General features: G+C 41.8%; 2 protein-coding genes across 5 annotated transcripts in view; one reads left to right on the plus strand and one right to left on the minus strand.

Annotated features, from left to right (window-relative positions):
* Nucleotides 1-10,004, plus strand: part of atp11b (ATPase phospholipid transporting 11B) — a 51,322-nt gene extending 41,318 nt beyond the window's left edge. For all 4 annotated transcript variants that reach the window (XR_010091421.1, XR_010091419.1, XR_010091420.1 and 1 more), the window contains 2 exons: nt 1,062-1,225; nt 6,374-10,004. Coding sequence is in view for 1 of the 4 variants with exons in the window: in XM_063460855.1 (XP_063316925.1) it covers nt 1,062-1,225; nt 6,374-6,455 (246 nt within the window). In the remaining 3 variants the exon portion in view is untranslated. The remainder of the gene's footprint in view (nt 1-1,061; nt 1,226-6,373) is intronic.
* Nucleotides 10,005-11,929: 1,925 nt separating this feature from the next.
* Nucleotides 11,930-26,035, minus strand: mccc1 (methylcrotonyl-CoA carboxylase subunit). The gene is made up of 19 exons (XM_063460129.1): nt 25,775-26,035; nt 25,252-25,295; nt 24,849-24,988; nt 24,621-24,716; nt 24,371-24,492; nt 24,130-24,277; nt 23,786-23,907; nt 22,290-22,401; nt 21,978-22,059; nt 21,734-21,861; nt 21,473-21,656; nt 21,094-21,203; nt 20,680-20,896; nt 20,513-20,599; nt 17,649-17,698; nt 15,863-16,000; nt 15,304-15,411; nt 13,701-13,772; nt 11,930-13,593 (listed from the first exon to the last, which is right to left on the minus strand). The coding sequence occupies exons 1-19, from the start codon at nt 25,828-25,830 to the stop codon at nt 13,462-13,464; spliced, it is 2,148 nt and encodes a 715-aa protein (XP_063316199.1). The 5' UTR covers nt 25,831-26,035; the 3' UTR covers nt 11,930-13,461.
* Nucleotides 26,036-26,408: the final 373 nt, after the last annotated feature.

The raw sequence follows: 26,408 nt of genomic DNA on the forward strand, positions 1-26,408 counted from the left end.
GACCTACACTTGAGAGGTAGTAGTAGGGAACACAATGCCAGCTGAATAAGTGTAACTCTACACCACTGTCACTTTTTCCTCGTTGTCTCTACTGCATCACCTACTGTCAGGTGCTTCCTTAGGTCAGCAGACGGGTTTCTAATTTCATTTAGCTTTATCTATGAGTGCACCACTGGCTCACTAAGAAATCTAGTTTTAAAAAAAGTTTGTTTGTTTTTTTGAAATAATCCCAAAACATGTAGTCTTGCAAAAAAAGTCAGCTTAATAAAGAGCCAGCCTGAGCATACAGAAGTAGAGAAAAATGGGCTTATGGTTAGTTTATGTTAAATGTTTATATTGATGCTAAGTGATCCATCACAGATGTGACAGCCTAGCAGAAAGACCTGCGTTGAGTTTTCGAGGCTCTGGAACAAAAAGTCATCTTTCCTTGAAGGTTCGTTTTGTAGTCGTAGTCTAATGCCACAGCTTCTGCTCTGTGAACAAAAATCCTCTGCTGAGGTGCACAAGGAGGAAAAGAATAGCTTTGGGTGGTCTTCATTTGCTGCAGATGCTACACAGCCTATCTTGTGTAATGCCCAGCTACTATCAGGAACCTAGAATAGAACCGCTGCAGGAACTTTATCTATTTAGCAATTGATATTTGGTTTTGGCACGAGGCCGAAGACACTTGATCTGGTTTAATGTTGCCCAAAAAATATACAGCAGATCATTTTTAAGTTTAACTACAAAAAGATGTTTTTTCTCATAGGATTTTGTTTTGTTTTTAAGTATTTATTTACCACATTTCAATCCCTGATGTAGCATGTTTTGAATGTTTTCCCTTGTACATCACTGTTGCTGTGACAGCATGCAAAACATCATCCTCCAGTCACTCTTTTCATACCAGTCATCCTGAATTGTTTTGGTTTTGATTTTTCTTTGTTTTCTTCTTTCTCCACTCAAATCTTGTTTTCTCTCCTTAATTTTCTGTGATTTCATTCTGTGCCACCTTTTCATTTTTGTTTTATTCACGTTCTCTCCCTCTGTTTCTGTGCTTCTTCTACTTTTTGCCTTCCCTCCAGTCTCTACCAGCCTCCCAGGTGCAGAACCTCAGCTGCATGGAATCCCTGTGCTGCTACCAACAGGGGCAGAGCGGCTGTACCCGCCTGGCCCGCCTCCTGGAGCAAATGACTGGACGCTGCAAGGCCAGCGCCAACAATTGCCACACATCCAGCCGCAACAACAGGTGGGGAAGACTACGACATCGAGAAAGCGTGATTTTGAATGACGAACCCTCGGCACCTCTTGGTGTCAGAAATCTGGGCTTCAGTCCCGACCGTTGTAGCCCATAATGTGACTGCAGGTCAACTGTAAGTCTTGTTCAGATTTATAGTACTTTGAACTTAGTGGTGGGGAAGCTGGGCTCCAGGTGTTCCTAGAGGCTGGTTTTAGGCTGAATCTTAGCAGGACTTTGGGACAGCAGCCAAAAGAAGGAGTTAGAGGCTGAACATATGTGGATCAAGCCATCATGGACTGCACTACTATGAGTTTCTCATTTCCATCAAAGTCCGTGTTGGGAGTCTGGAGTCTGAACATTCTGATTAACCAGACAGAAGGGTGTGCTTAATGTCATATCCACAGAAATGCATCAGTACTCCATAGAACCAAAACCACAGGGCGATTCTGATGGCTGTGCTGTCTTACAAAGCATGCAGGTGTGAATGTTTGGCAGTCTAACAGGGAGAATCTGGGTTACAGTATTATTTATTAAGGTCTTTTCAGCGCTCTGTGCCCACGATATACCGGTGTCCAGCGGGTCTGTCTTGTGTAACCCATATTTAAGGGTTTGTCTGTCTGTATGTTAACCCATGTGTCTGTGTCCTAACAACATGCTATGATCTGTTTGTCTTGTCTGTCACCCTTTCCAAAATATTCTCCAAAAATCACATGGCAGTGTGTCTGATTAATAACCAAGGAATAACTAAGGTTTCAAGGAATTTTGCAATGCGGTTTAACAGATAACCCAAGCACTGCATTAGAGTCGGTTTGTTAGCCTCGTATACACTAATAGGCCCTATTTTTCATTGGAAAGCTACTCCACATGAGGTGAGACCAGACAATGGTTAACTTTTCCAAATAATAATGTGGATTTACACATTTCTGGGACTGATGAGCTGTCAAAAACATTTAAGTGGGAAGCCGAAGCAATGAGATTGAACAGTAACTGCAATGCGAGGTCTTTGCTGCAGAGAGAAAATGAAATATTCCAGTTTACAGCAGAAAATGAGCATTTGATTATGCAGATTTTTTCAAAGCTGCAAGTCCACTTTGTGACAAAAGGATGATGAAACAGAAACAGTTTGATTTTTTTTTTTGATTTTTTAATTTTTTTTGGGGGGGGGGGGGGGGGGGGTTGCAGCTTGAACAACTTCAGTTTATCGGTCTGCCCAATCTGCAGTTTCACTTCTGTTGTGTCTTTTCACCCGAACCCCGGCGACTCTGTGGGGTCATCGATTTATCGACTGATCAGCCCTCTCTGCTGAGCAGTCATTACTTGCTTAAACAGCTTGGGACCCTCAGTATTGATCGCACTGAGTTAGATGGTGTGAACGTGTGTATTTGTTTGTTTATAACTGTGTGTGTGTGTGTGTGTGTGTGTGTGTGTGTGTGTGTGTGTAAAGGTCATGACAGCATGCAGGGCAAATAAGGGATTCAGGGGTCTCCCCGTAGCCCGCATGGGGACTAATAAATGACACAGTCTTATCTGAAGAAGTTGTTTTTAATCTTTTTGAACATTCTCATAGTAGAGACATTGTTCCTGGCTGCAGTTACATCTTTCAATCAATAACCTCTGGTTTGGCATCAGATGATCACGTTAGACTTTGCTTCAGCTGGTGAGATGATAAATTGGGTCCCGTGCTTTAATATTTATACCCTTCATTATTCCCTCAGCTGTGGGGGGGGTTATCTACCATGAAATGTTTTAGCAGATCTGATGTCAGGGTCATTTTGCTGAAGCCCCTTTGCTTCAGGGAGAAATTGCCACTAAATGCATGATTCAATTTAGATGAATTTCTTCCTGTGGGAATGATTGATTTTTGTTTTCTGACCTTGGCACGAACCAATCAGTCGTATTCTTCCAAGTAAGGACATGGCTGCCAGTTTGTTCTCGCCAAAGAATAAATAATGAACATCTAGAAAATGCTTTGCCTAGCTGTGCTTCATTCTGTAAATACAAAAAAACAAAGTGGAGTAACAAACGCGTAGCTGATTCTGCAAGTTTATTTTCCTCCCTCCCCTAGGCGTTCCTCTTCTCGCTCTTCTTCACCTTTTGGGTGTGATGGCAAAAAGCAGGAAACTGCAAAGAACGCCTAAACAGGTAGTGAGACCCAGCTAATATTTGGCCTTAATGCTAGGATACTGCCATAGAGGAAATGGAATATATCCACCCATTCCTATATTCTATGCTTAATGACTGGAAGGGACATATAGCAAGCATATGTACTACTTATATAATACATGATGCATTTATCTCATATTTATTGGAAGCCCAGTTACAGTTGGCTGCTGTACTTGGCCTGTTGCTGGCCAAGGTTAAATATTTTAGTGACAAAGCAGAAATTTTTGTTTTTGGATTTGTGGATTTGGATTTTTTTCTGAATGTTTTAGGGGAAAACTGCAGGTTTTATAACAAAAACAGAACAAGAATGCTTAGGACACCAGAGGGGCTGCTGGGATGTGTAGTCTCGGTCTCAGTTTTGAGGTGGGTTTTTTTTTTTTCTCCCTGCTACTTCCTCCAATCTTTTTCTATCGGATCCTGAAGCCTTATTGTGCTTCTGAGAAGAGGCCATGATTGAAGGCGTGCTCGTTTTAAATCCCATGGTGTTCCAGTTGGGTGGAGTTATCGTCCCTACAGGTTTAAATTACAGGAACAAAAACATGAATGCCCAGAGTGTGTCTTGTTGCATGGGGACTGCTGTTGCCTTTGGTATTTTTGTAAACAATATAATCATGTATGTATCTATCTGTGCCTACACACACACACACACACACACACACACACACACACACACTGTGTGCGTCTTTGTCCTTCCGTGTCTGAAATCTGCATAATGTTGTTCGACCTTCCAGATTAATTATTCATGTACTGTTACCGTCCCCTGTGAGCCGTCTTGTCAGAAATCTGCTTGTTCTTTTCCTCTTCTTGGGTTCACGCTGCCACCGTCTTATAACCCCCCCAAAAAAACAGTTTTAGGTGTTAACATAGTTCATCGTAACCCAGGGAGCAACGATGGTTTTTAGTACTGAGATGCTTCACTATAACCCCCCCACCCCCCGCCTCTGAGTAGACAGCTGAGCATGTGACAGCATGTGAGAGCGCCCCCAGTCAAACCATTTGAGTCATGAGTCTATTTAAAGTCCCTGGGTGCCCCTGTAGTTTCTTTTCTTCTGTTTAGCAGGTATTAAAACAGTTGTCTTCATGTTGGTGTTAGACTAAAGGTTGAGAGATATACTTTGAGTAGACCTACTGACATCTTTTGGGGGGGTGTTAGGTGAGAGATGCAGCAACTCTGAAGTTGGACAACACAAAACAGTTGATTTTTGTAAAAGCTGTCCACACGTTTCAGACGTCACTCGTTCTGTCATGTGAGGTTTAGATGTAGTAGCCAGGCTTGGAGGTGCTGTTTGACGTCAGTGGATGCTGAGCTGTGGTCTCTCTGTTACTCCTCGCTCGAGCTTTGAGGCGGAAGCTCTGATCGTGAACTCTGGTTCAGCTTTGATGTGAGTCAGCACATTAGAGGCCGGTGTGTTGTGACTTTTAAAGGCGTTTCAAACAGTGTTTGCTGTGTTCATGTTTTTCTGGTCCCACATAAACCAAATGGATGAGACTGTATGGAAGATTTGTTTGTTAGATATTTCCAAAGGAGTCTCAGCTCACCAAGCTAATAATAGGGAATTGGCTGTAACTCAGTCATGTCATATAACGTTATGCACTGTATGTGTTTTGTGTTCAGTACTAAAGAATAGCAAATCAACCCTGCTGTTGTATATTTAATAGGCAGGATATCAGATGCTGATGATTATTTTGAAGCTGATAAATGATGAAAGAATGTTTCTGATGCTTGTTCATCTTAATTTTATTTCTCTTTATGATTCTACTCATGAGTTGCGTAGCTCAAGTCTCTCCCCAGCTCCTCAAAGGGAAAACACAGGTGGAGAAAACAGCTAAACCTGTCTTAAACACTTTTCTGGAGGCAATTGTTAGAAGAAGCACATCTACTGTATGAACCTGTATGAAGAACCCTAGTTGTAATGCTGAGTGTCAAGCTTTGCATTTTATTCTGGTATCTAATTCAGTTCCAGCCAGGATAGTGCCATCTTTAAAACTGACTGATGATACGTGTCCACATGGGTGTTATTCTTTGTGAGTGATCACCCCAATTCCCAGCACTGGAATCTCGATGGGAGAGCCACGATATGATGATTGGCAAATACTCCAATAAGAGTGCAAACACTGAGGTGTACCTGATTGGCCGTTTGCTCCCACCACAAACATCCTAAAGTAAATATCGCTCTAAATGGCACAGGTAATGGGTGACATCACCTTGTTTTTCATGAGCCCTGCCTCTTCATAGTGTAAAAAGCTACGGCCACAAAAAGATTCATGAAAACGTCCCATTATTAGGGACCCCAACAGGTCAGAAACACCAGCAACTAGAAAAACACTGCAAAGCACACAAAATGCAAACGAAGTGGAACAAAATACAATGGAAGTAGGAAAGAAAATCTCAAAAAACACAGAAGTGTTTTGGGGAACAGCTGTGGAAGTGACAGAAACCAAAACACGCGACACACCGAGACACGCTTAAAAGAAGCAGAGGATTCCTATGAGGGACAAAATAGATGCTGTAGATACATGTTTGTCTCCCAAGAACACTTCTGTTTTGCTTTGTTAGGGTGTGTGGGGTTTGTTTTTGCCAAAGGGATGAGCTTTTGCAGCGTTTTCTCTATTTCCATTGTGTTTTGTTGGTGTTTTCTTGCAATGTGTTTGACCTCTCGGGGCCACCGTACAGCTTTGGTAAACAGTTGTGCCTTCTTTGGTTCAGTCACTGAGTGCAGGACTTTTAAATTGTGGGCCGATGCTGATAAAGATTAGTGCGAGTTACTGAGGAGAGACTTGTGATACTCACTAACACCATCACACCATTACTAACCTCACTCATCACTCACTCACTCTTCTCTGCTTCTTCCAGCCTGGTTGTGTAGATTGTAATCACCAACCTGTGGACAGCAGTGTAAGCTAGTGATAGCTCAGCCCCACTCTTACACACACACACAGAAACCCACTTAGGCCAGCCTCCTAACCGTCACTCACCCTGCTGCCTGTTTTCAGGTCTTGGAGCGACACGGAGAACTTGTACTCCAACGATCGCAGCATCCTGACGCTGTCGCCCATCGAGGCCACCCACTGCTGACTCCCGGGGCCGCTGACTGTAGCACAGGGGGCCGGGGGGAGAGCCACCGCTCCATTATGAGTCATAATCACACCCCCCGCAACCTCAGCCACCATTTTCGAAACAATTTCATTTTAAACTCGGTTAATTCCCAGCAGGATGCAGCACTGCTACAAATGGGATAAGGATCCAAAGAACTCGTTTGAGTCTATGCTGAGAGGAATGTCAGATGGGAGCAAAAACTATGAAGGAAATGGAACATGTGGTGCGAGCCATCCGTGCAGCTACGTTTACGCTCGAAGATCCGGTCTGTGTCTGAGCTGTAAAATGCCTGGATTCCTGCTGCTACTGCTAGCAGCGGATCTGCAAGTCCATCAAACTGGAAAACACCCTCCATAAAATCAGTTTTTAGTCACGTGAACTCCTCTGGAGCCCTTGCATTGTCAAAACAGCGATTTCTGACTGAGTACACTTTTTGCTGCGAGTGTCAAAGTGAGCATCCAGAGGATTTGTCAAGTCGACAGCAAGCCAGGATCATATACGTAGCAAAACATCCTGTTGCTTCCATAAACTGCTACAAAAACTCTTCATTCAGACCTCCCACCACAGCCCTGCAGCATCCAGAACATGAAGCCTCATCTCTACCACGGTACCAAAGACCAAAAAGGATTCCGACTGGAGTTTAAAAGGAAAAGTGTTTATTTTTTGTGCCTGATTGTACAGAAGCTTATATTGTTAAAGGAGACTTGTTGTTGTTCATGCTGCTTTTGTCGTCTGTTCTGGCCTCTTTGTCCCCCCCCCCACCCCTCCCAGTGCACCACTGTGAAAGAGGCCCAATGTTTTAAAAAGCCATACGTTTTTGAAGAGGTCAGATTACTGGAGGTACTGCAGATGGACGCTTGTGGGAGCTTGTTGTTAAATTTGTTCTCCTCGAATGCCTTTTGTCACCCAGCCCGGCGACCAGAAGCATCTCAGCATTAAAGCCCACGAGGGTCTGGCAGAATCATCCATGTCAGCTGCCTAAAAATACGTCCGATTTGACACCATTATTTTATTTATGCTTTTTCCGGTGAGGCTGTAACGGTGAGATGCTTTTCCAAACCGTGGCTGATGCACGTCGACCCAAGACAGCAGAATGTGTTAAAGTTTAGAGGGGAAAGGAAAAGCAGAGCATTTGCACAAATCACATATCAAAATTATTTTGTTGGGTTTCTTTCTTTTTATTTTATTTTTTTTTTTCATTGGGAAAAGTCATTGTCACCGTTCACATCTGAAACCATTTGAATCACATTTTTTGCTGTTACATTGTTATTTTATTACCACCCCCCCCCCCCATGTGTGTTTGTCTCCACCTGCTGTTGGAGGTGTGTGTGTGTTTTGTTTTTTCTCTGTTGGTTGAAGGAGGTACGGTCCATCATAGCTGTTTGTATGTATTTGAATGATCTCAGCGGCCACCCGGCGCTACCACTTTTACTCATATCAGCGTATGTGCAAGCAGGATGTTGGTGTGATATTAAATACTTAACAGGGCCAAAAAGGATGTTTCACTAAGATCACTATCACACTGTTGCTCCACATTTTACACAGTTGACGAGTTGACCTCATATCTGCTAATAAAATATCTACCTTGATGCACCGCTGGGCTCACAGTGGATAAAGGAAACTATAACTTAATGCAGTTTTATAGAAGTATTCAAGAGATTACAAAGTTTCTGTGAACACAGTTGTGTTATTCCACCGTGTGTGCGTGTCGTGTTAAACTTGATCTTGATTTAACAGAAAGTCTTAGTCATGATCTCTGAGCGTGGAGCTGGAAAGACCAGGATGTAACCAGCAGAGCAAGATGCAAGCAAGTTGCATTATGGGAGCTGTAGGAACCACTTTAAGCCAGGATATCCATGCCTCTGCAGTGTTTTACTGGGACTCCTTTGTCTGGCTGCTTTTTGAACTCAGTGTGGATGTTTGATCCACCATCATCCCTTTAATACCTTTTTAAAAAGGGACTAAAATACGCTGATTTATTTTAGTTTCCTTTTTTTTAAACTAGAAGATGGCTTTAAAAACACTTGGAGGCTCGCACAGCGGCATCTTTTCCCTGACCCTCCACGGCTTTCCAGCTCCACGACCCTCCTCCTGTAACACGCATTCAGTTGATCTCATGTCAAAACATTCCCTCTGTGTGAGATCTTGTAAGAGCCAGTGCACATCACAACTTGAAACATTGTTTGCTACACACACTAGCACATGACTGATGTTTTAAAATAGACATGAAAATGTCCTTTAATGCTGGGGAAACAGCCCACATCACAGCGAGCTGAGGTAGCCGCGTGGGTGACGTTGCGACATTCGTTTTTGTTCAGGTTGAACCCGTACACTCGTGTGAAGCAATAATCATCATTGTCACGATATGAGTCTGCTAAAAGGTCAGGTGATGTCATCACTGACCCCCACCTCCCAACACCACATCGACCCAGATAGCAGAGTGACCACTGAGCTCTGTGTTTGGGGGCATCAGCACTGCACACTGCAGAGTTTCTGCATGATATTTTGGAGCAGATGGCAGGAGGAGGGAAGGCAAGTGACACAAAGCCCAAATCACCTGCAGTGTCAGTGCAGTTCTGATGCCCCCTTGTGCTCAATGTGGACACCAGTAGTGTCCAAAATAATGGTGTCACATGTTGGAGGTGGTGGTTACGTGGCTCCAAAACAGCCTCCCTTTTCAAAGTAGCAGAGTTGATTACATAACTGTCTCTGTTAGACTGAAACAAAAGTAATAACAGCTCGAAATTTATTCTCCACACTCCACCACAGCCGTGACGGCTGGAAATATTTTTAATTAATGTAATCCACTACTAAGTGGCACCAAAGTGATCTCTTCACGGCTGTTTTCTGTGCCCCAGGTTCCAAACAGCCGTGAAAAGAGCTTGTGTGAAAACACGGACCAGATCCTATAAAGCGCTGCAGCACTGACGTCATCCGGAGGCCTTGTATCTGAACTCAGATACAAGGCCTGGAGGGGTTTTGTAGAAGCAGATGATTACTCAGTCACATAACTCAGAGTGGTGACTTAATATTTCATCACGCCTCAAGCCCCCGTGATCTTCACGTCCAAATGAGAACAAATGCTGTCAGGAATACTGGTTATGTCCATCCACTGAGGCATGAGTGGAAATTGGTACTAAAGATCAAACCACTTGTTTAAGTAGAAAAGTAAGATCAGAGCTGGAGGCTGATGACTTCAGTGCCAAGGTGCTCTTTCAAAATAAAAGTTTGCAGACTTGCATGAAGTTACAAAACCCCTGATCATAAATAGAGGGAGTTCAGATTGAAATGTCATCTGCCAGTGTCGTGCAGCCTGTCACTCGGAGCCCATCAGAAAGATGCGGGGATGCATGTCAGCACTCAGTTTGACTTCATGTTTGTTCCCTCCTCATCAGTAAGTCGTGCTGCACCTGAGCATTACTACATAATTTCTTCTGTTATCTGATGCTGTTTGTCTGTCCTCTCCTGTCTGTAAACCTGTCTTATAGCTGAAGATGCTGTTCTATTTACGAAATAAAAACATTTTTAAAGAAACAGGTCTGTGGCCTCCACTCCTTTAAAAGCAGTCGTGGGAAGTTGGACCCTCACCAAAGGCAAGTGGAGCAGCTTACCACTGATAACGCTCCATGGAGTTAATGAGGGAGAGACGACACAATTAAGACTCTACGTGCAGCACATAGCTGAGAGGAATGAACACAGACTCCACCCACATGAAGATCCATGAACATGCTGGGATACGGTCCATTTTTTTTTTTTTTTTTTTTTTGCTTTCATCGATAATGTGAAGTGCTGCAGTCGTAAAAAGAAATTACCTCAGTGTGAGACTGTTCAGGCAGAAAACCAGAGAGTTTAGTGCAACCTTTCAGTTAGTGTTCATGTCCTCATGTCACATCCTAGTAATCTACACTCTACTATTGGGTTGGTCCCCCTTTTGTTCTCAAAACATCCCCAACCCGTCAAGGCATGGACTCCACTAGACCCTTGAAGCCATGCTGTGGTATCTACAAGGTTGACAGTAACGCTTGTGTAGGTGGTATGTGTGAAGAGTAATATCCACATGGCAGGACCAGATGTTTCCCAGCAGAACATTGTTTAAAAAAAACAAAACAAAAAACGTTCCTGTGCTTCCTGATATATCGCACTCACTAACAGGTGCCATGATGAAGAGATGATCAGTGTTGTCAGTGGCCATAATGTTATTCCGGATCTGTTTATACTGCTCTTTAATGTATAATTTGTTTTTTGTTTTTTTAATTCTGCATCGAGAATTACAAAAAGAACTTTAAAGTAATGCCTCTCTCAAATCAACTTTATTGTGCCATTAGCATTTTTAGCATGCTGAAGAACTGAACTAACTGAAATGATCCTTTTAATTTCACAGTAAATTCAGACAGGGCAATTCAAGCCATTCAGCCCAGGAGCAATGCACCTTGTAGGCTGAGATAAAGGCTAAAGCCAGGAGCAGAGGGTGAAGTGGCTTCCTCTAGGTGCCACTTGAGGGGGTTTCCAAATGGGAGTCAATCGTCATAGAAACCCATGTTAACACATCCAACTTCACACCATTAAAAAGCATGCATATATTTACAGTCTGGCCTCTATGGATAGACCTCCCCCTCCTAAAGACTCATAGTGGGGTGTGGTCCTACTGACTGACAGTTTGTCCCAAATAATGCCTGCTAGGCCTGATCTGCTATGAGTCATTATACTGGACCTCTTATATGTGTGCATGCATGCTGTTGGAGTGTATTAGTAGTATAGATAATTTCAGAAGTGTTGTGCTTGTTGTCCTTCACTTCCAGTGACTGAGATTCTGGTCCATTGCTTAGCACCAGTTGGTTCTTAGTTTATAAATGCCAGTCTTCTAACCAAGCTAACTAGGTTAGCTGAGAATGTAGCAAACCATCCTACCACCCGTGTAAGTCAACTGCTAGCATCAAAAACAAGCGCCAGCACTGAAGCTTCAAAATGCAGAGGCCCAGACCACTGAGTGAGATCACCATGATTTAAACAATGTATGAACAGGAACTGGCACGAGGTAGTCACCAACCCATGAGTGAGCACAAACACACGCCTTTAAGTTTCCGGCTGTTCTGTTTAACAGGCTTAACAGAGTGTGTTGAACAAACAGTTTCAATAAGGACAGCGAGTGAGAAGTGCTGCAGTGGCTGCACCTGTAAAAGCAGGTGCACGTGGACCGTCTCAGCTGTTTCCAGCGTGAGGCAGCGATGCTCACAGAGCGTGAAGCCCCGAGTCACAGTCGCGTGGATGAAGTTAAGATCCTCGGTGTAGCAGGCATTTTCACATCCCGTCACACAGCATTTAGGGCTCGGCACAGGCGCGCAGCTGTTCCCATTAGTCACGCTGAGCTCTGAGGGAGGCGACGCCAGGACACGACAAGCCACAAACACTCAAAACCCAAACACAGGCGCATCAGTGACGACACGGGACAGTTTATACTTTAAAAAAATTTTTATTACAGAATTTGACTAGTTTATTATTTTACACTTACAAACAATTCAGGAAATGTGTTCATACTGACAGTTTTAGTCAAGATCTTAAAGCACACCGGTTAGTGAGAAGAGAGCGATCCACTTCACCGCCGTCTCTGTGGCAGATCACTCCCTCACTGGATTTACGCGGATGCAAACCATCTGTCCGCCAAAATCTCTCCGTGACCGACATTTCATCCTTCAGGAGCTACTCTGAACCGAGAGACAAGTGCGTGCAGAAATGCTGCACATGAGACTGATTCGTCAGAGAATGCACTCTGGAGTGCTTGCAGCACCAGAATCAAGGGTTAAAGGAGACCTGTGGTTTTTTGTTTTAATTGTGACAGAGAGGTGTTTGGAGTCAGTCTGGAAGCACAGAGTGGCCAGATTTTAATTAATAAAAACAACTTGTGCTCACATTGTCAACTTGGCGCACTCCTTTCCTGTACAGCGATGCTCTTTCACCCCTCCCTGAAAAGCCCAGGCTAAAGCAAAGAGCCTCTGATCAAAGAGTAATCTGGCTCGAGGAGTGGTAGCTTTTGGTGCCAATTCAGGGACCCGACACATGTTTGATGACTCAGCAGCAACTGTATAAGTTGGCGCTTGTAACAAGCCTCCTCAGAGGAGTTTAAGCCATTAATGAGAAAGCTGTTAATGTGCCCTGACATGAGCTGAACTTGTCAAAGTTAGGAGGGTTTAATCTGCTGCGATGGCGAGAATACGAGAGCAGAAATTAAAGAGAAAAGCTCCCCACTCTCTTGTTGCTACAGTAAGGCGTTTCTTTCCTAAACGTGATCAAAATGCCACAGAGCTGTGGACGTAGAGGGAAGAACAACCTGTAAGCAAACATGTTACAGGATCAACAGCACTCACCTGCCACCGCCGCCGTCTCCATGTTTGTGATATGGAGACACAGACAGGGATATCTCACCTGATCTGCCTGATGTTCGAAGGTTATTCCCTTCAGGTCTCTGTGGCATTGCAATCAACCCCCTAGCCTGTGTCTAATGTTCAAACTGCCTTTTTTCCTTCCTCATTCATTAGTTAGGAGAGATTATTCACTGACAGCAGCAGAAAGAAAATATGGATCTGCCGATGAAGACGAATCCAGATCAGCTTCTAGTGGAATAAAACACTCTCGTTTGTTCTCTCTGCGTAAATCACACTCGCTGCACTGCAGACTGTACATTTCCCCGATGGTCATCCACACCCCACTGCGGTGGTTTCATGCCCCCCGAAACTTTGAGAAATGCTGACACGTAGGCAAGAATTGCTGAGTAAAAAGAGCCGCTGTCCATGATAGAAGTTTTAGCAGGAAGACATCCAGCAAACACACGGCTGGCATGTCGATCTCAGACTGACCCAAACTCTTTGTCGAACAGATGATTTAAATCCTGCGGGAGGCCAAAACTCGCTCACATTGACTAGCTTTCCCTCCAGCTGTTACACGTGCTAGCCCTCTTCTACCTTTCAGTGTAACTGTGACCTCGATGCGTTTACTGGCTGCTCCCCTCCGCCTGCTCTTCCTCCTCCACCAGCTCAACCAGAGGAGCGTGGCGGTTGGCCTGAGAGCCCTCGCTGAAGAGAACCTTCTTGATCACGCCTGACTTTGGCGCCCGGATCGTATGCTGCAGAGGCAAAAAACACAAGAGGTGACATCATTAGAAACTCAGCAGTGTGTGTGTGTGTGTGTGTGTGTGTGTGTGCTAAAAGGCAAGAATCATCAGTGCCTCACCTCCATCTTCATGGCTATCATGACCATCAGTGGGTCTCCCACAGTCACCTTATCTCCGGCCTTCACCAGCACCTGGACACAGGAAAAGCGTCTCGTTCACGAGGGACGTTCATCTCAAACCAATACAATAAAACCAAACCAATGATGTCACTCAGAAATAAAAAAAAGAAGTAACACACACAGTATTATGAATTCTTCCTTGCAAAGCTGAGAGTTACTTCTGAAATCCTTTTCAGTGTGCTCTTATCACGTCTCCTCCACAGTCTCATTGCTCCGGCTGCTAGTGGATTTGAGGGAAGCAGTAATACACTCAGACGTAAATGTAATAAACAAAGCAGAGGGATTTACTATCACTCTCCAGTCATCACCAGTTGCTTAACTTGTTGTTAAACAGCATTTGCATCTGTCTGAGCAGTGAGTTAACTGGAGGCATGAAGCAGAGATATTTTGTTGTCTGCTGATTTAGAGCAGGTGTTAAAAGAAGCTGACAACATTAAGCAAACTTTATTTGTTACCTTGTTACGAGTTGAAGAAAAACTGGGGCACCAACTATGATTGTCCTTATTTTCTGCTGTACATGATTACATGCTGATGCTGTTCAAGCCAATCAAAAGAAGCTAAATCTACTTTTTCAAACAGTAGATGAACTGAAGAGCTATACCAAGGCGCAGAAAGATATGTAAGAGCTCCAAACTATGGATCACGCAAAGCCATTCTAGCAGAGTCCCAGATAAAAACATACTAAAATAGAAATGTGATTATTTTCCTATCAAAATTAAGCTAAATAGACTGATACTATTCTAACCTTTGTATAACAAAGGTTAGAGGTGGGATCACTTACCATCAAGACTAGGAAATATTCACCCTCTGAAGCATGTAAAGCTAATAATAAACAGACTGGACCTTTATGTCTTACAGCTGTCTAATTATAGTAATAAGCCTAAAAGGCACCTGTACAGTAGACGTGGGTCTGTTTTTTTTTTTTTTTTTTTTTTTTTTTTATAAATACTAGAAAGTACTAGGGTCTAAACCACTTACTGGCTCAACATTTATCCTCACAGCCATGACAGTGGCATCGATCTTTTAGCTAATTATCAGCAAAAAAAAGAAAAAGGTCAGCATATTTCCTAAAATGCCAAACTTTTGTACCCTGACTGGATGGAGTTCGTGGCCTAAGGCTCCATTAATCAATCAGAATCCTTTATTTATCCCTAAGGAAATTATGTCATGGACTTTGGGTTACTGATGTCAGATTGATGCATTTTTATGTGTCCAGATACAAAATAAAGCTGAAGAACAAAACAAGAGTTGTATTTTGAGTTGGAATTTTTCATCTGCACTGTGCGTGTCATTTCCACATATTAGGACATCTCGTTTCACACTGAGACATTCAGAATGTATTGTCTGACTGTAACATCTAAAATTATGTACATAAGCTCTTTAGCTTGAGATTGACTAAGATTGCATTTTAACTGGTGAATAAATTTTACTGGGCCAGAACAGTTTTTTACCCCCCCAAAAAACACTATTTAAACTTCAAATTGAACCTTAAAAGTAAACTTTAGAAAAACAGGAATATCCTTTACGCAAAAGAAAAAGTCACCTTCTCTATAGTTCCAGTCATGGGGGCCACGGCTCCACCCTGAGCTCCTGAGCCGCCAACACCAGCCCGATACTTTGGCACGGGAACAGACACCTGAGAGCTTCCCTCCTGCAGCGCAGAGGTAAAGACATCAGAAAGTGTAGTGACAGCTCGCTGACAGCTGAAGTGAGAGGACTGAAACAGGTTTTTAATTCCCCCTGATGTCAGACTCTTGACAGAGACGGTTTGTGCGGCGACAGGTGAGACGAAAACATCTTTAAACCTCCAGAAGGAGCTTTTGCATAGGCAAAATACATCTGCTGCAAACAAAACTGCTGAGGTTAAAAAGGCCACTTTTTCCTCCACCTCTGCTTAAGTCACTTTTCTATGTTTGGGAAACATTTAAGCCTTGTTTGGGCCATCAGTCACCAAACATCAAAGAGTTTTGCACAGAAGACACAGCAAGCAACATGATAGATGATAACTTGGATTTCAGTGGTTTTGAGGAATATGCAAAATAGAAATCTGTATACTGTGCATGTCAGTGAGCATGAGATCCAGCAGCAGGACAGATACATACAGTGGAGAACAGGTGCACCGTGTTGTCCAGGATCACAAGTTTAGGGCGGGACTTGACGCCATTGACAGTACAGTGCAGGAACGATGCCCCGCCTTCCATCTCCACCTCCCCTGTGACGTGATTCACCTCGTCACCAATCTAAAAGAAGAAAGCAGAAGTGATGCATTTGTGGGAAGTAACCTGGGTTTGTTTAAGCGCCGGCATCCCACACTGTACTACTAGTGCTGGGCGATATGGAAAAAATATTTATCACGATATGAATTCTTTTATATCACGATAACGATATATATCACGATATACCACCTGACCTGTGGTCATCTGGAAAGTATGAAGTCTGTAAACAGCGAGTGGAGAGGGTGCAGTCTTTCTTTTGAGTTACCGTAAAGCATGTCGCAAATCCGGGTGCACGTAAAGCAGCACCATGTCACAAAACCACAAGACAGAGTTTCTTTGCGAAAAATATCATTTTTTTTATACTTTATTTTCTCTAGCATAAAGTTAAGAGTATGTATAGTGAGAAGACAACACTAATATATTTGCCACAGGCTATTTAACCCTTTAAGACCTACCATAGAACCAAGTCCGCCAGAGCTTATGTTTACATTTTACATGCTGTAGTGCCATTTGTGGGAGCATTTCAAGTTGCTATACATCAATACAACCGTTATAGCCCAAATTTTAATATTATGTATGCATTGAGTCCGTAGAAACTACATAAATTGCAAAAAAAGTGCAATAAACTACAAAAAAATTGAAAATCGTTTTTGTTTTGTTTTTTACATATATTTCTAGTTAGAGAAATTTAAGAGGCTTATCCCTCAAAACTGTAAATACAAAAAAGTTGCACAAAATAGTTTCCAACCACAAGAAATTTATTTTGAGTGTCTTCATAGTTTTATGTTTGAGATACACTAATTTTAATATACTACAGGAAAAATGAAAATAAATATTATAATGCAAATTTGCAAAAAAAAACAGCATGTGCATCAAAATAAATTATTTCCAACAGTGTAATTTGACTTCTAAGCATCCCAGAAACGATACAGAAAAGCATAAAGTCAAACATGACTTTTAAAAACACCAACATAGGCTTTGAAGCTAAAAAACTAAATTTTCCGCGAAAATGACGTCACTTCCGGTTTCGGCCAGGTAATGGCGGACATGCGATAGTTCGCGCTGACTTATATTCCAATGTAGGAAGTGTTATGAACAGCTGGTCGGATCGGCAAAGCGTGTTTCTGGAATATTATGTTTTTGTTGCTGCAAGTCTGGAATATTATGTTTTTGTTGCTGCAAGTCTGGAATATTATGTTTTTGTTGCTGGAAGCGCTTTTTATGCAATTTTTGCAAAGCTATATGTGGAAGGAAATCGTGACCTAGGACAAGCTAATGGAATAAGATGTAAGTACAACTCGGTTTCATATGCAAAAACAATTATTGCGCTACCTTACGTGGTTCCAGTTCTACAGGGATTTAAAAATAGTTAGACAAAACGGAGTGTGCCTGCTCCGACCGGTTGTAAAGGGTTAATGATATATTTTATGTAATAATTTATAAAATTAGGGTTAGAAACGATAGAAGACAAATGGCACGATAGACACTTTTCTATCGTCCACACGATATATATCGTCATATCGCCCAGCACTATGTACTACTATTATTTACAAATTTGGAGAACTTTACTTTTATTGTAAAAAGAAAACTTTTAATAAATACCCAAAATATACAGATTATAAAACAGAATTAAATATTTGTAGCCAAAAACAAGTTAACTTTCTCAGCTCACCTGCATACTGTAGCTCCCATCCTGGTTGTACATGATGACCACATCAACTTCTAGATGGTAAAACAAACAAAAAAAACCTGTTAAAAACAGTCTTGAGATAGAGACAGGAGAGACTGACACAAAGTCTTTAGTTAAATAAGTCCCTCAGCTGCTGCTGTCTGCTTTATTTTTAGCTTTTCGGTGACATTTTTTAATAGAAACACTGAATAATGAATACAAGTTCCTTAATAATGTGTCACAGACCAGACAGGCTTTAATTTAATTTTTTACACAATCATTAAATCGGATTATGAATCAGTCCCAACTGTACTCGACTGCAAACTGAAATTAACAAATTTCTACAATTTCTTCAGCTAATTTCATACAAGATTTCATTCATTCCTGTCGTTCTTTAGATTTAAAACCTCCAAAAACAGTCCAGTGACTAAAATCCATAACCTGAAGTCACCACACACACAAGCTTATACACATGAATCTGTATCAACTGCATAAAGACGAATCAGAAGGTCCCCAAAAGCAAAAAGAAAGCCACTAACGTCACTAATAAAAATCACTCTTTTTATATCGGTTTTGTTGATTAGACTTCCATTTACTTGCACACACATTTAAACATAGATCTTTGTTTAATCTGATGATCATAAATAATTGAAAAGCTTACAATTTCTGTCAAATAAGGGAAACCGGACAAAGATGATCATGCTTACATGCCCCCAGTCTGAACCAGTGTGTATCCATGCCCACATGTGGAGCACATATATGCATTTCTGCAAATATAAAATCCAGATCTCTGTTGAGCCAAGAACTAATTAATAACTGTTGTTGATCTTTCCGAGTTGACTTTTAATAACTACTTCTAAATCATCAATGTGACTTTCAGACCCCATTCTTACAAGACTCAAAGAAATTTCACCATTAATTAAATGTGACTAATTTACATTCACCTTTTATGTACCACAGGCCTTTAATGGCAGTAGTTAAACCATTACTTAAAAAGTCATCACGTGATCCAGCTGTGTTAGCTAATTATAGGCCAATGTCCAACCTTCCCTTTATCTCAAAAATCCTTGAAAGAGTAGTTGTCAAGCAGCTAACAGATCATCTGCAGAGGAATGGCTTATTTGAAGAGTTTCAGTCAGGTTTCAGAGCTCATCACAGCACAGAAGCAGCTTTAGTGAAAGTTACAAATGATCTTCCTGTGGCCTCTGACAGCAGAAACACCTCAGTGCAGCACTTGACACCTCTGATGACAACATTTTACTAGACTAGTCTAGACTATGCTGGTGGTGTTTGAATTGCATCTACAGTAACTACAGTTAGGTTCATAAATATTTGGACAGAGATAACGTTTACTAATTTTGGTTCTGCACATTGCAACTAATTACCAATAATTCAATGGGTTAAACAAAAAGATTGCATAAAAAAAAATCTGAGGAACTAAAGCAATTTTTAACATATTTTCTTTCTTTCAAGGTGCTCAAAAGTAACTGAACAAATTAAATAACTGAAAATAAGTCCTGAACTCATGGACTTCACCAGATGCTTGGTTTCCTCCTTTTTAATACTCTGTCAGGTCTTTACTGCAGCAGCTTTCATTGCAGCTTAATTGATGATGACATAAGGAAGGAACTGCCCACACCTGCCCATGAAATAGCCTTGTGACCCCATTGTTCAATTACTTTAAAAAGAGGCTTGCACATATTAAGGAGCTGAAACTCCTAAACACTTCATCCAATTTGAATGTGGATGCCCCCAAATGAAAACGGAGAGTCTACATATTACGTCCATGTCCACTGTATAACTATAAGTAGAATATGTTTCAGTAAAAGGGGAAAAAAATAAATAAACTTGTCAGTGAGTATATGGACCTAAGTGTGCTTCACGTCATGTACACAAGGAGTCCTCCTGACACACAGAAGTCAGTGAAAAAACACTGTAAACATTTGCATTGCTACACAGATGATACCCAGCTTTATCTGTGAAACCTTATTAAAAGATAATTAAATTACAAGCGTATGTTAAAGACACAAAGCCCTGGCTCACCTGTATTTTCTTCTCCTAAATTCAGATAAAATTGAGGATACTGTATTTGGCCCTAAATATTTTAGAAACATGATATCCAACCAGATTTTTACTCTGGATGGCTTCTTCTAAAAGAACATAATAGGACATAAGAGTACAAACAGGGATTAGAAAGAGATCAGATTTCCCCCATATTACCTTTTCTTCATTGGCTCCAAGAAAAATCCACAATTACATTTAAAATCATGTCAATAATCAGGCCCCACCATATTTTAAAGACTTTAGTCCAAGTACCACAGTGTCCAAACAGAGCACTTTGCTCTCAGACTGCAAGCTCACTTGCAGTTCCTAGAGTTTCTAAAAGCAGAAAGGGAAGCAGGCACCTGTCCTGTGGACCCAGTCTGTGGAAGACACCCTTTATTTTTAAAATTAGACTCAATCCATTCGATTTTTAATAAAGCGTACAGTTAGGGCTAGATCAGGTGACCCTGAAGGCTTGCCTTAGTTATGCTGCTACAGGCTCAGACTGCTGGGGGCTAGCTATCTGTCTAGACTCATAATGAATGTAGTGAGACCTTTGAAGGAATCCATCAGGTGGGCTATCACAGATTACTGTTACCAGTTTCACACTGAATATAAAGTAAAATCACAACCTTCTCCTGACTTACGATGTTAAATAATGTCCCGAAAAGAATTTCTGCAGAACCGACACACACAGTAAGGTTGACCTTTTCCATATAAAATCTCAGAAATTCATAATCTGATCCTATCAGACACTTGTATTAACCTGCCAGTCACTGCAATTTAATAACTGACAACAGAGTCACAGTATGGCTGTCACTTACTTTTATCTCCCACCTGTAGTGTCACATTTCTGTTAAACAGGATGTTGTTTCTCCAACCGCGGCTAGAGCCAAATGGGGAGAAAGGATCTGGAAAACACAGATGCACAGACTTAGTTTTTCAGCTGTAATTTGTCCTGATCCAAACAATATCATCTCTGTCTCCTCACCAGTGGAGCTCTGGGTGAATCCCAGTGTGTGGTTCCTCTCCTGTAGTATCAGGCCGAGGGCTGCCTGACAGATTGTTGCCCCAGAAAGTGCTTTCGGAGTGGGGAAGAGCTCGGTGTAGTGCTGGGGGATGAAGCTGGTGCTCACATTTCCAGCCTCGAACTCTGGGTGGCCCGAAAGATTCAGCAGGAAATCTATGTTGGTGTTTAGTCCTACTATCTGAGGGCACAGACGAACAGACAGGACGCAAAAACATCATTTTCAAGTGTTCTGCATTGACTTTTCTTTATACAATTTCAATAACGTTGCACACAGAGCAGCTTTAGAACATTTTTAGTAAATCCTGTGTTTATATTAAAAACATTCAGCACCACAACATGCAAAGAATCATTTAAGAGTGTGCATTTGTATCTTACATTGTACTGTCGTAAACAATACCGCAGCTTTTTTAAGGCAGCAGATCGGTCCTCTCCCCACACCACCAGCTTGGCAATCATTGGGTCATAATGTGCCGAGACCTCGTCCCCTGAAACCAAACACAGACAAAAAGCTCCCACCATTTAACTTTATTAGTGCCTTACTGCAACAGATTCCTATTTCTGATGTTGTGGGCCAGTAATATGTGGGGCTCAGCAGGGAGGAGCTATAGGACAGAGCTAAAGCTTTGGCACCAAACTTGAGAGAACTGAGCAATCCACCATCATTATGACAAAATCTACTCTTAGCATAGAAACTAATACCCTAACAACGAAAAGGTAAAAACTAATTTTATTTGTATATATAGTTGACTCCTACCTTCTCTGACGCCAGTCTCTATACGTGTATGTTGGTCTGGTGGGGGAGTGGAGAGATGCAGCAGAGGCCCCGCCCCAGGAAGGAAGTCGTTATTTGGGTCTTCAGCATAGATACGAGCCTCAAAAGAGTGTCCCTTTAGCATTATGTCTTCCTGAAGGAGAGGCAAGCGCTCCCCTGCTGCCACCTGGAAAAGAATTTCACAAATCAGTTTTTTGTCACCTCGAAGACATTCTGCTCTCCCCTTCCTCCCTCCTTCCTCACCCTGAGCTGCCACTCCACCAGGTCAGTTCCAGTGATCATCTCAGAGACAGGATGCTCCACCTGCAACCTGGTGTTCATCTCCATGAAATAAAAGTTGTGCTGGGCATCCATAATGAACTCCACCGTACCTGCACAGTGAGACAAACTGAATGATGGCCTTTTTTCTCCCTGCTTGTGCAAAAGCTGTTTTACTGTGAGTCTGGATGACTCTGGTGCGATGAATGCAGGAGAGTGAGTGTTTTACCTGCTCCAACATAGTTGACAGCCTTGGCTGCTCTAACCGCTGCTTCTCCGAGTTTTCTCCTCACTTCAGGGCTTATACCAGGCTGAAAAAAATCCAGTTGAAAAATGCCACAAAACAGAAACATGTTCATTTAAGTGGGAAACAAGCTATTATTTATTTCACTAAATGGAAAAACAAGACGAATTATTTTTCCAGAAATAGCCGATCGACCTATCACGAGGTTAACCTCGGGCCAAGATCATTTCAGTTAGATGTGTTGATCCAAATGTATTCTTTCTCCTTAACCTTGTTCAAACTTTATCACTCACTCACCCCTGGTGCTTCCTCTATGATCTTCTGATGTCTCCTTTGAACGCTGCAGTCCCTCTCAAACAGATAGACGGCATTGCCATGCATGTCCCCAAACACCTGGACCTCCACATGTCTTCAGGACACAGGGATATGATAACTATAAAAACTTGTCAACATGGAATTTTACTGTCAACACATCATATTCTAAAACCACTTAAATTTGTTTTTATAACTGCGATACACTACAGAAATCTATGAGGACAGTATATAAGCCACTGCCGACTGCACTCAATACTAACGAAGAAGAACATAGCAGGAAGGCAAAACAGGAGGACGGAAGAAAAGGTTTTTTTAAAATGCTTTCACAGTTTAAAAAAATGTGAAAGTATTTCTCAGAAAACAATGTTGAATGCAGACTGCGCAGCTGAGCTTTCCTTCCACGACAGCACTACTGCAGAGCACCAGCATTTAAAACGGTGGCACCCTGGAGCTGTGACGTCACCTCTGAATGGGTCCATTTTGGGGAGTTACATTAGTGCATCTTGTTGATACCTTGTTTATGTTAATGATTGTCCAGTAATGTTTATGTTATCGTGAATATCCCCAATGAGGGACAAAGGATATTTCTATTCTACGTTAGCTTATCTGTCGGAAACTCACTGTCTGCTACTTTTCTTTCCCCCTCTTCCACCTAACGTTAGGTAGTTAATCTGTGGGTTCATATCAATAATTAATTATGTCTATAAACAGCTTAATTGGCATTGAACAGTGCATCAACCAAGAAACTATGATATACAACCAAATTTTTGATTAGTAACTGTCTTTTCTAATTCTGTTTTACTAGTATTAAGCACATGCGCATAGATGAGTTTGTCCTGTAAAGAGGCACATGCACAGTCATGTTTAGCCTGGTTATCATCTGCAGCTGGGAACAACATATCAAACATGAGAACATGTCCACTGCAACTGTGAATTCATAAACTGAATCGTCTCTAAACTTTGAAAACTTCTAATTTCGGACTGGGTAAAAAAATAATTTTGATTTAATTTGAAGCTTTATTCGAACTTATGGACAGAAGCCATTTTTACTCCCTTCCTATTTGCACTTTTTTTGTTAAATACTACTAGCAATTTAATTTGCATTCCCAAATATTTTTATTTATTTCATTTTTATTCTGACGTTCCTTTTGAGTAATGTTAAAAACACATTTGATTATTTTCAAATTCATGTTTCCTGGGTCATTATTCTAATTTGCTGTGGTGGGACGAGACAACAGAGTGACATTCACAGGTGGGCAGACTTGAGCAGGTGGAGCCTAGAACAGGAGGTTTGCCCACAGGAAGTGGAGTTCAGAGTTATTAAAACTGTTGTTGACTAATCCAAGAAGAATTGGCAAATTAGTCGACTACCACAATCATCTTTAGTTACAGCCCTACCTCTCCGTCACAAAAACAAGACAACATTTTGGCCACACGGTGGTGCTGAAAACTGCCTGGTTAACAGTTAAATGTGTTACCTGGGATCCTCCACGAACTTCTCAATCAGCATGACATCATCATTGAAGGATTTTCTGGCTTCCCGCCGTGCTGACTCCAACTGCTCCAAGAAGTCAGAGTCTGAGCGTGCAATACGCATGCCCTGCAAAATTTTAAAGACAGATGAGTTAGGGTGGCAACAGTTTAAAGACAACTGACTAACTCATAGCATAACTCTGTTCTGGGCCCAACTTAATGTCAATCTGACATTAAGTTGGTACAAGTTGGTATGAGCTGATAAAGGCTGGCACTGAGATCAGCTGATCTGCCAGGATTGGACAAAAGCTTGACTTCGCGGCCTGCCTGCTCTGATGTATCCTCTCACCTTCCCCCCTCCTCCACGAACTGCTTTGATCATCACAGGGTATCCAATCCGGACAGCCTCTGCCTGCAACTTCTCATTAGATTGGTCCTCTCCATGGTAGCCACCTATAATTGGCACGCCAGCAGCTGACATGATATGCTTGGATGTGCTGAAAAACAAAGTAAAATAAAACACATGAGTTGAAACACATTGTTGTTATTTCTCTTTCCTATAAATTTGGGTTACAGCGAAGAGACCAAACCTTTTAATGCCCATGTCTCTGATGGCAGATGAGGGAGGCCCAATAAAGATGATTCCTTCCTGTTTACATGCCTCAGCAAACTCTGTGTTTTCTGACAAAAAACCATAGCCAGGATGGACCGCCTGCAGATACAACATTTCAGCAGCAAATAAGTAGATTTAAAAAGAAAAAACAAAAAACGGTTACAACACAGAAATCAGACATAAGTGATTAAAGAAGGCTAAATACTATAATGAAAAGAATTCCTTACATGTGATCCAGATTTTTTGGCCACTTCCAAAACTTTGTCCATAGAGAGGTAACTCTGCTGGGAGGGTGCAGGGCCAATACGGTAGGCTTCATCTGCCTTGAACAATAACAAAGCAAATACAGGTTTAAAAAACAAAACAAAAACAATGTCATATGTTATCAATTAAAGGCAGCTTCAGGAAATTATAAACAACTACTTCTTATAAAGTAAAAGGATCCAGTGTCTCACCATAGCTACATGCATGGAGTGTGTGTCTGCATCACTGTACACCGCTACTGAGCGTACACCCATCTTCTTGGCTGAACGCATCACACGGCATGCAATCTCTCCTCGATTGGCAATCAGCACCTTTTCTATCCTTCTCACCCCTGGAAAAGACAAACATCACTGCTCCAAACAACCTCGACAAGGTGATGGACTTGGATGTACAGTGTGTGCTAGTCAGTATTTGTAAAACTGGAAAGCGATCAGTTCAGAGATTAATCAAACAAACATGCTGAACACTAGCAGCTCCTGAAATGGCTGTATGTTACTTTTCTGTGTAGTGGATGTGATTTTTGGACTTTTTGCATCACTCTTTGTGGTTACTCAATCTTTTGGAAGTTTTGCATGTATATTTATGCATCCTCACCTCCTGAAACAAGCCTCACACCTCTCGTGCTCCATGACAGCTTCCTGTGGAGAGACAGAAATAACAACTTCAGCACCACTCGTTACTACACAGGCTGAGCTGCTGCTAGAGCAACACAGCAGTGGCACAGGCAGTTCATCACAATAAGCATTCAAGAAACACATTGCAGTCAGAAACAAAGACCAAGCTAATTTGAGCTAGTTAGCATGCGAGGCTGCTCCCACAAATATGTCCATGTTGTGCTAGCACCATTAGCAACGCTAGCAGACAATTTGCTAGCCGTTTAACCTTGGTCCATTCTCATATATATCAGGACAGCGTCTCGGTGTTGAATGTAAATAACATTTTCTGCAGGTCAGAAGTCGTGTTCACAGGCTTAATGCTAGCGCCGTGTGCTTAGCTCAGAGAATAACATTAGATAGCCTCCTAACTTGACACCTGTAAGCTGTCGTTAAAAACGAGTGCGCTAATTGTCGAACCCTCTATAAGACATAACAGCCCTTCAGTGCTTTTAGGTACTCACTGCGTGAATATCCGCAGGCCCTGCAGAGTTGGGAAACTTAAAATAACTGCAGCCATAGCCACCAGCTGCTGAGGCTAGCTGTGCTAGCTAGCTGACAGGCTGAATGAGCACCTGGAAAAAAAGGTCTCGGTGATGGACTGGATAAGCCAACAAGAGAAATGTGAACGACTAAACTGTATATCTCAAAACCACAGCGACTCTCCGGTAAATTTCGTTATCATTATTTTTGACCTCTCCAAGGACTCGTAGGGGCGACAGCCAATTAGAAGGGAAGGATAAGGAGGCGGTGAATAAGCTGCAGTTATCAAAAGTCGTCAGCAGATGGCAGCATTTCTGTCGAAAAACTTGAGAATTAAAAATTAACAGTGACTCAAAGTACAAATTATACTGCATTCAGAACGTTGAATGCATTTATTTTGTTATGTATCCCTTAAATTATTATTTCAAGTATTATTTTTAATTTTGTGCAGTAAAATACAATATAATGCAATGAGTATTAGTTTCCCGCCCCTTTAAGGTTACAAAGCATGAGGGTTAATAACGATGTTAATCTGCACTGTCGCACCCATTTATTTTTAATGGCATTATTTATAGCTTTCTAGTGCGATTAAAAATATTCCACTCTTAAATTTTG

The sequence above is a fragment of the Pelmatolapia mariae genome, linkage group LG17 (genome assembly GCF_036321145.2).
Source record: "Pelmatolapia mariae isolate MD_Pm_ZW linkage group LG17, Pm_UMD_F_2, whole genome shotgun sequence".
Taxonomy (NCBI): Eukaryota; Metazoa; Chordata; class Actinopteri; order Cichliformes; family Cichlidae; genus Pelmatolapia; species Pelmatolapia mariae.